Source organism: Pundamilia nyererei, unplaced genomic scaffold, assembly GCF_000239375.1.
Source record: "Pundamilia nyererei isolate P.nyererei 1_Seehausen unplaced genomic scaffold, PunNye1.0 scaffold00377, whole genome shotgun sequence".
Classification (NCBI taxonomy): domain Eukaryota; kingdom Metazoa; phylum Chordata; class Actinopteri; order Cichliformes; family Cichlidae; genus Pundamilia; species Pundamilia nyererei.
In genome coordinates this window covers 154,129-164,328 of record NW_005187778.1, presented here as the reverse complement: position 1 = coordinate 164,328, position 10,200 = coordinate 154,129, and the positions used below count along the sequence as shown (strand labels likewise).

Sequence of the window (10,200 nt, the reverse complement as noted above, 5' to 3'; positions counted from 1 at the left end):
TGATAGCTTTTTGTATCCTTCCCCTAAACCATGATGTTGAACATGGTTTGTTTTCAGGTCATTTGAGAGCTGAGGCTCCCATGTTGCTGCTCTCGAGAGAAGATGCAAAGAGGAGAAAAACTTGCAACTGGCCACCCTAAATACGCTTCCACATGACTGGATTCATCTGTGTATGTAGGTCAAGGGTCAATGAGCTTACCAAACAAATTTTATGTTTCAATAATTAGTGCTGAAGGCATCCAAACCAATAAAACAACGCGGGTGCCCACATTTATGCACCTGCCTAAACTATTGCAAACTTTCTGTAAATCCTGTAAACTTCATTTCACTTCTCAAATATTGTGTTTAAATGAAACTGCTGATCCAAACAACCAACGATTTATGAAGGAGAAACATGAAAATTATTAACTTATTAACTTATAATTAACTTTTGCATACCACTGTAATTGAGTAAAACCTAAAAATAAAATGTTTTCCATATTAAACAGTCGTATATAAAGGCCTATGGTATATGTAGTTAACTGTTCGGGACACTGCAGCCTGCAGCTTGTTCCACAAGCCTGCGTCATAGTTTATCCTTGTCTCCAGCAATATTAAATGTGCAGGATTTAGAGACATTAAGTTAATAAGTGTGATGAAGTCATTTTTAAATTTGCTGTAGCAGTTATGTGCTGGACGTTGGTGTCATTGGCCTTGGATGAGTGTGTAAAGTGTCACAGTGCACAGGGTGGCCAGTGTGGCCTTGCAGTGTGGAGCAACTGCTCCGTCTACCAGTAGCTCATGTATTGAGTGTTCCTGTTCATCGTACTGTGGTACTGAGGTAGGTTACAGGCCGGCAGTTGGATGAGAGCGCTCTCTTCTGTATATAAACTATACTCTTCATCACTCAGCAGTTTGGTGTCCAAGCTGCACGTTAGCTGATTATCTAAAATTCTTTCCTCTTGTCCAAAATGTTCTCTTCTGTCTTTAAAACACAGTTTTAATATTTTCAGTTACAGGATTTAAAGGATTATTTTTAAATCAAAGCATTTGTTTTTCTGTCACAGCTGAATGGGAAGCTGAAGGAAGCTGTAACGCTGTCAACCAGTGGGAGTAAATGGCTGTTTTTTCTGTCTGTTACAGGCCACCTGATTGGTCCGGTACTTTGCCACTCCTTCTGTAACTACATGGGTTTCCCTGCCATCAGCACAGCTCTGGAGCACCCTTACCGACTCACTGTCCTCTCCTCCTATTTGCTGGGGGTCCTCCTCTTCTTTCTCCTTCTGTTCCCCTTCACCGACCCCTCCTATTACAGCCTCCCAGTCTGCACCCTCACCTCCTTTCCCAGTTCCTCCTGCCTCTCCTGATCCTTGTCCCACCCTCACATTTCTACTGTTGTCAAGAAGTAATTGAGGGTGTTTTTGCTTTTTTGACTTTTTTTTTTCCTCATTAGCGTTAAGAGTTAAGGTCTGTTGGGCCAACAGTGACGACTCGTTGCCACAGAGAGGGGAGGAACTCTGTAGACCCGTTCCTCGGTCTGTAGACACTTTGTCTGTCTGTATTTATGTGGCACCAGTCCTGTAACTGGTTCTCATGGTGTGCAGAAGTTAGAGTCGCGTTGCTGAGACTAAGCTGAGAATAAACTGGGACAGCCGATTTCCAAAGACAGCTAATGTGTCCTACACTGCCACACAGATACAGGATAGTGCAGCAGAACTGACATAACACAGATGAGCAAGTTCTCCTTAGAATGCTGGTACATCTCTGTGATAAGGTACCACAGTGTACTCTGTGATAAGGTACCACAGTGTACTCTGTGATAAGGTACCACAGTGTACTCTGTGATGGACTCCATTCGGTCTGACTCGTTTCCCGTGAGTCTGCTTTGCTGCACCTCATGTTTTCATTATTACGATGGCTGCAATCACATCACTGACATCACAGGACAGGTTGGAAACGTACTTCCTGCTCCTTTCACCTGGCTCGTTGTTTGTGAGAAACATGACTAATTTATATTTTCAACTAATAGTCCGTTGTATATTGCGTATATGCAGAGCGATTGCTAAGTTGCTCACGTCAGTTGCTAATTATTTTCACTTTCATGCCAGTTTTCCACAGCAGGTTCCAGTTTGTAATCTAGTCTCTGTTTAAAATGAGATTTCTTAGACTTTCCTACATCGTATGTGTGCAGACTGAATAGGACTCATTTAATTTAGCTTCAACTAAATAAAACTCCAACACTTTGGGCATAATTTAAGAGAGAAGCAAGCAACGTGAACACGCTTTACTACAAACAAGAGCTAGTCAGTGTTGCTGAAATTAGTCACCAGTACATGCCCAAAGGACAAAAGGTTTGTCGCTGTTTTAACCGTCGTTCGCCATCAGCAGGCAGAAATAGAAGCACTCAGGATTGTCGCTGTTGATGGCGCCCTCTTAAATAAACCAGATTATGTAAACCACTTATTTTTACATCATATTGAAGCCAAACAAATACATTCAGCAAAAACTGAATAAAACTCAAGTAAACAGGAAGCTTTGAGTAAATCTCAGTGACCTCAAGGTCAGAGGTCAGGTTCTCTAACACTCTTGTGAACACAAAAACGATATCATAACTAAGTCGTCTAGGATTTTCAAATCGATACAGTTTACTGAAAATCCTGAAAGAGTTTGATTCTCAGTGAGCTTGACCTCAGGGTCGGAGGTTTGATAGCAAATGTGCAGCTATAAGTAGCTCTGGCAGCAGCTGGTATTTTTAAAGAGGGTAGCATCTGTGACCAGTCAGTGACTAATAAGATGATAAGCCCCAACTGGGAAACTCCTGAATTGAACCCTGAACGGCACAATGTGCAATGTACAGAGGTACATTTCATTAAAGTGCAAAGTGGTTTAACTATTACCTGACCTGTGCATGATTAAGAATAATCACGAGAGAATAGTTACAGCAATCAAACTCAAGCTTTAGCTGTTTGCACCAGACGTCTGTGACATAACAGTGTGCCCTGACGCTTGTTCTTAGTGACAGACTGGTACAGTCGCCCAGTGTCTCTGCTTGCTTCATGTCCACTAGTCAGCCAGTCACAGGTTAAAGCTAATGTGAGACTGGAGAAAACAAACAACTAAACAAAAACCCAGAAAACTTGAAGACACAAAGCTGCACTCTTACTGTGAGGACAAAGTAGATTGCTCTGACCTTCAGCAATAAGTCCTACGTATGGAAAAGCTTGTAGATTGATCTTCAGTCAGTGAAATATGCCATTTTTGTTCGTATCTAATTCCAAACATTTTTCATGTGGCGTGTTTTGTCTTGGCCTTACCTCCCTGAAGCTGTCAGTCGAGGGCAATAACTACACAACCCTGGTTGTGTAGTTATTGCTCCCAGTACTACACAACCAGTTACAATATTTAGGAGGCACCACTAGACACACCGTCTGCCAGTTTCCATGTGGCTGTGTGGTGAAATATTTGACTGCTTACCCCAAATTATTTGTATAACTGCTGAATAGAAACAGTGCTGGCCTGGGCGTCAGTTTCACATTGATGTTATGATCCGCCCTGTTCCAAAACACAGCGCCTGAACATTTTATTAATGGGGTTTTTCTTACATTTTACTGAAAGCTCTAGAAGATTATATCATTATTTTATTTTCCAGTAATACAAAATAGTGTGCAGAGTCCAGTAGCCTCGTGAAGGAAGACTTAATTCAAATTAGATCCAGTCTGGTAATCAAGTCACACACTGTGCTGGGTGATTTACTCACGATCCTTTTAGTAATATCAATTTACAAGACTGAATCCACAAACAATGCATGGCAGTCAGTTCAGTTGTATTTACAGATAAGGGCAGGAACGATTGTCCCCAGCTCGTTAGTATTTGTTTTGGTCTTCACAACGAGCACTGTATGGTTTGGGCTGTCGTGTTGGAAGACGAAACGATGACCCAGGTCCAGTTTTGCTGCTGACTGCTTGAGTTGTGCTTTATCATCTTCACATATCCTTCTTCATGATTCCCAGTTCCAGACACACTGAAGCAGCCCCGCAGCATGATGTTCGACTGCAGGGATGGTGTTCCTTGGGGTGTGTGGTCTTTGTGACCAGAGCGCTCCAGTTTCATCTAATCTGGTCAAAGAGCATATTTGCAGCATGCACCATTTTTCTCAGGGTTCTCCTTCGATTACTTCAGTCTGGCTTTTTCTTGGTCTGCAGTCCTTTACTGATTCCAAGCTTGGCTAAGTCTAGAGTCTTGGCAGTTGTTCCGCGGTCTTGAGAACATGTTTTGCTAGTTTCCTTTCCAGAGTCTTTGAAATGGTCTTTGAACCTCCTCGTCTACCGTGTTTTATTTGTGCGCTGTGTGGTTCTCCTTGAGTTTCTCGATCATACTTCTTATGCCAGTTTTGAAACCCAGTCATTACTTTGTATAGCCATCTCCTGCTTTGTGAGCATCAACCATTCTTCTCCTCAAGTCTTTCTTTTCATTTTGGTGTGACGTTTGACGACTTGAGCCCTCGCTAAAGTCTGTGTATAAGTCAGAAGATGACTCTCAGTTTTATAAGAAGTTAAAGCACATCTTTGCAGAGCGGGGCTTTGTGCAGGGGCCCAATAAAGTCAGTTTGTTAGGGGGATAACTACATTGAACTTTGATTCTGCTTTTATGTGCAAATAGAAGTAATATGTGCTTTCTAAAGAATTTAAAAATGCTATTTTGAAAATCCAATGCTCTGTCAAAAAAGACAAACTGAAAATATTTTTGTCCTCATCTGTGTGTCTCTATAAAATGACATTCTTTATGTAAACGTGTTGCCAACAACAGTTACAGACAGATATCTGAACAGTTAAAGCTGCACTCCACAGCTCTGCAGAGTGAACATTAAGGCTAACAAGCCAGATGTTGAGTATTGAAAGGAAGGGTGTTAATGCAGAACATCCCATCCTGTGTTTAATATATTTCTAAAAGTAGATTCAATTCAGTTCAGTTTTATTTATATGGCTCCAAATCACAACAACAGTTGCCTCAAGGTGCTTTAAAGTTTAAGTCGTCAAGTTTGCTTGCTAGCATTTTCTTTTGAAGATCCTGTATGATAGAGGCATGCAGTTTCCCTTCTGCCACAAACACACCAGATGAGCCACTGCTTCTACAGCTAGTTTAACTTGATCGAAGCCAGAGGATGAAAGTAACAGCCTGCGAGTTAGATACTTGATTATTTATTATTTTGGATGTATGGCTTTAATGCGTTCATTAGAAAAACATCTATAAAATCAAGTGTTTCATGTTTCTGTCGTTGACAGAAGAATGAGCTGCTACATGTGAACATGTCTGTCATTTCTAAACACGATGCGATACTGTGGGTAAGACCTTTGAATTATAGCTGAAAATCTATAACTTGACTGTTTGATTAAAATCCACTTGATTCACTGAAGTAAACAGAGGCAACATTACAAAAACTCTTGTCTAATTCTGGGCCTACCTCTATGCAGAAATAGGATTATTAATAATAAATGATAAACTGTGAAGCTTTCAGAATCTTAAGAAAAACTCAGCACAAATTTGGTCTTACTGGCTTGCACTACTTGAGCCCAGAGGATGTAAACATGTTCCAGTAATACCAGCATCATTAACAGACTGGTTCTTATATAGTGCTTTTCCACTCGACTGGAGCACAACATGCCTCATTCACACCAGCTCTAAAATTCAGTTCAATCATTTATTGGAGAACAAATTGGTTTTCAGTGTCATGTCTAAGCATACAGACTGAGATGGCCCGGGAACGAACCACCAACCTTCCAGTTGGTGCATGACCTGACCTGAGATACAGAGTCACAGTTAGACATGGGGGATCTATTTTACTGGGTTAAATCACTAGCATCTTAGTGCAAACACGTAAACTGATTAAGACCAGGTTATGTTCAGAGTTAGGGTTTAAAATCAGGAAAAGCATGCAGTTATTTTAAAATTTTGATTTAAGTGCTGCATAGATCGACTGCTGTAAGAATATATTTATATATGCAAACTGATAATCAGTACTCTCCTAATCCCGACTGAATGAATCCCAGATTTCCTGACTTTACCCAAAATGAAAATGCAACCCATGAAATGAGGCGACACGTCCTGAAATAAAAGCTGAAACATGGTTTCTGCAACTGCTCAGTTATGTGGCCACTCACACATCAAATCAACAAATACATACGCATGCTGGGGGCCGGTAGCATCACTTATAGTTCTTTGTGAGCATGTGTAGTGTGAGTACAGATCCTGTCCTGGTTTGATTCACTGTCTTGCCTCTGACGTTACCTCACAGAGACTGGATATATCCTTCATACCAGGTGGAAGCAGCAGTTTCCATCTAATTATTCTCTCTGAGAGCAAATAGTCGTAGTATTTTCTCCTCGTCTTGGTTTGACTGCAAGTGTTTCACTTTCCTCCCACTGACATTAGCTTGAAGATGTAGGATTGATCAGACTGAAGCACTGGTTTGAGGCTTTTGTTTGTTTGTTTTTCTTTCTTGTTTTGGTTTGTTTGTTTTTTTACTGTTGTTGGAGAAAAATACTTCCTCAGCCAATAGTGAGTATTTGCTACTGAAGATGCACAACCTGTACATGTGAAAGAATAGGCGGAAGGCAGAGTCTATTTTTGCTTAAACAGCTCCTTATTTTCATACAGAAATGCAAAGGAAGATTGTTTCACACGTGCATATGTGAAATCTGAGACATCTGCTGAATCCAAACTCCAGATATTTGTATCGAGCACTATATTTTGTAATCAGATGTATTTTGGTGACAGTGTACAGATATGTGCATGTATTTTATGCTCACTGTGTCCCACTTGTTTTACAGTTAGAGGCTACAGAACCATGTTTTAGTACAACAGTCTTTTACAGGAAATTTGCATTTACTGCAAAATATAAATTTGTAAATAAAGAATGTCGTTTTATAAAACTGCCAGCGTCTGTGCTTTTGTCTCTTAAACATTGACTGTTAAGTAATCTTGTCCTTTGTCTTTTTTTTAAAGCAAGACAGTCCCTTTGATCCAACGACAAAGTACCGTATCCTACACAGCGGTCCCTCGCTTATCGCGGGAGTTTCGTTCTAAAAATAACCTCCGATGGGTGAAATCCATGAAGTAGCCAACTTAATTCTTTACAATTATTATAGATGTTTTAAGGCTGTAAAACTTCTCACTACACACTTTATAGACTTTTCTCAGACAGGCACGAACATTTTCACACTTTTCTCTCTTGTTTAAACTCTCAAAGTTCAAACCTTCGTAGAAACACAAGTCCAGTATTATAGAATGAAACCAAAGATCAAACCCTGTTTTCAGGTCCACAAAATGGGAATAGAGAACTCAGCATTAATGAATCAATGGTACGGAAGTAGAGGAAGTAAGAAGAATGAGTTTTGTTTCACTTAATGCGCCTTATAATCTGGAAAATACGGTAATTCTACCTTCCTTTAGCATGTCTAGACATCCAACGATCAGTAGATGACCTGCTCTACCTCCTGAGCTACTACAGCCACCCCGTCAAGGCAAAATCCGTTTCCTTGACAGGATATATTGAGATGTAGTGACAGCAGCAGCTGCTTCTATCCATGGTTTCATTTTTCCTGGTAGTACCCAAAACCTCATGATGAAGCTCAGGTAAGAAGATGGGTGCACAGTTGTGTCAGTGTCCAAATATATATGGACCTGACTTTTGTTTTTTTACTTGTTTACTGAGTCACATTCCAAGTAGAGTTATTTAATGGACATGGACATAATGTGTCGAGCACAGATGCTTTAATTTGAGGGTATCCACATTCAAAGTGGATGAAGAGTTTAGGAGTTTCATCAATCTGTAGAACAGAATCAGTCTGGTCCTTTGAATATATGTATTGAATTTCTTTACACTCCAATCTGTGAAATGAGTCGTGTTATTGTTCTGTAGTATGTCAGGTTGTTCTGCACAGTGTACGTTTGCATGGGATTAATGAAGACTGTCATTTTTAGAAACTTCCACCAGAAAATTAAAAATGTTATTGTTTGGCTTTTTTCAGTGTTTTATTTGATCCTGAGGAAATCGGTTTGGCTGAGATTAAAGTTCTAGTTTTCACACAGCTGAATAAACGTTAAACAGGAAACTGATTATCAGAAGTGTGAGACGGTCGAGAGTTTACGCCAGTGTCCTGTTATATTTTAGATAGCAAGGAGCAGACGGCCGAGTTTATTAAACTCCACCGAGACAGCGGCGACGCTAATCAGAAGGCTAGACCGTCCCATTTCACAGCCTCGCGGCCTTATCGGTCTTCGAAGGACCCGGCCCACGTAGACCGCGAAGACCGGGTCCTCTGAAGGATTGGGCCTAGGAATTGGGACACAGCACTAGTCCTCCTTTATCCTTGGTTCTTTACTGGTTCTTTGTTTACTGTGCTTCACACAGCCTGATGAGGAGAAGTGGTGCAGAGTGAAAATGATGAACTAACGGTTAAGTTTTATTTCGGAGCTCCGCGTTTTCTTTGATTGAGAGTTAATTGAAGGAGGAACAAAAGGTGCTGATAGGCATCTGATAGTGTGGCGCTGCATATTCTTCCCTTAATGTCGCTGTTTTCAATCTGTTAATTAAAGTCCTTAAACATGAAGTAGACTGCATCTACAACAAGTCAATACAGCTGTAAATGTGGCTAATTATCCATCTATTACCAATCAATAACAAAATGATAGCTTTTATTTTATGCATGCTTTAGTCAACCACTTACCCAGAGCACCTTCAATCCCAGAAAATTCCTTCTCCTCATTTAATAAAGTCTGTCATCCTTCCATGCCCTGGTAACTGGTCCATCCAGAGCTGTGTCATTTTGATCATATTTGGACCGGTCCTCTGCTCGCCTCGCCTCGCCTCACCATCTCGCCACAGGCCAAATCGGTCTTCCTCAGCACACCAAAGATCCGGGTCACGCAGCACCAAATTTCTGTCCCACCTTGGGCGCTATGGTCAGTCTTTCCTCGAGTTTTCAACTGCAAACAAATTGTCAGACAGAGCGGGCTCATCAGGAGCTGGAGGCTGCTCTCCGTTGTGCTGCATCCACCAACTCAGACCATCTGGAGTGAGCAGCTCCGCTGGATAGAGTATACCCGCAACAGCCTCACCTCTTCAGCAACGGATCATCTCCCTTCGAGGCCTCCCTTAGTTTCCAACCACTTCTGTTCCCTGCCAAAGAAGGTGAGCACATTGTACCATCTGTCCAGCACCATACAGATGGTGATGCTGTTTCCCAGGGACAGCTCAGGGAGACCACAGCTTATCATTGAACAGAATCGATGGTGGTACCCTCTTCAAACCCAGCTTACAGGATCTGGTGTCTGCAGCTGATATAAAACCCGTAACTAGCCAGTTGCAGTCTTACACGACTCTCTGCTGCTTCTCTCCTCCGGTTATCCTCCGAAGATCCCATCCCCTTTGCAGACTGTCTGCCCCTAAACAAGCAAAAACCAAACTAATGAGTTAAACATAAAATATCACAAAGAAAGAACAATCCAGTATCCACATCTGCGCCAAAGAGTCCTCTCAGGATGAGGTCCAAAGTCCTGATGGTTAGTCAGGACAAAATGTCCTGAAGCTGGCCCAGGCCCTGGTGGAAGTCAGGAGGCTTCAGGGGTTTGCTGATAAGAGGGTAAACAGACTCTTCACTCTCTGGCAACGGCGGCCAGAGAAAGACAAGCTGTGAGTGGTCTACCCTCCCAAACACTGGGAGAGGCAGGGTGGTTCATGCAGCGAAGGGAAAAAATGCCCTTTCTTTTTTCAGTAGGTATCAGCTGAGTATTACAAACCCTCTTCTGTCTTCCAGCTTGGACTGAGGCGAGCTGAACCAGAGGACTTTGTTCAGTGGTCAGACCTGACGTGAAGCTATTTGACTGGATTGAAATCTGTGTTGTTTATATTTGGATGCAGCAGTCTAAAACCAGACTTGGTTTGGGTTTCAGGTTCTGTTGACAGCAGAAAACCTGGAAGCGGGCTGGGGGCGGGACCTGGAATTGTGGCCCTTCCAGCTAATGCTGGACAGCCTCTCCAAGCAGCAAAAGGGCTGTCCTACCAGCAGGAGGGAAAGGACAGTTTTCTGTTGTGTTTCTTAAATTAAAGAACTGTGTGGCATCACGGACACAGTTATTTCCATAGCAACAACATCACATGGTGTTAAACAAACAGTACAAATGCACTTTAATTATAATTACAGCTGATTTCACAATAAAGCT

At 41.7% G+C, this 10,200-nt stretch overlaps 1 protein-coding gene across 1 annotated transcript in view; it reads left to right on the top strand.

The window, feature by feature from the left end:
- The window catches only part of rce1a (Ras converting CAAX endopeptidase 1a), a 12,503-nt gene extending 9,686 nt beyond the window's left edge, over window positions 1-2,817 (top strand). The window contains exon 6 of the mRNA XM_005752752.2: window positions 1,123-2,817. Within this exon, the coding sequence (XP_005752809.1) occupies window positions 1,123-1,346 (224 nt within the window). The 3' untranslated portion in view covers window positions 1,347-2,817. The remainder of the gene's footprint in view (window positions 1-1,122) is intronic.
- Window positions 2,818-10,200: the final 7,383 nt, after the last annotated feature.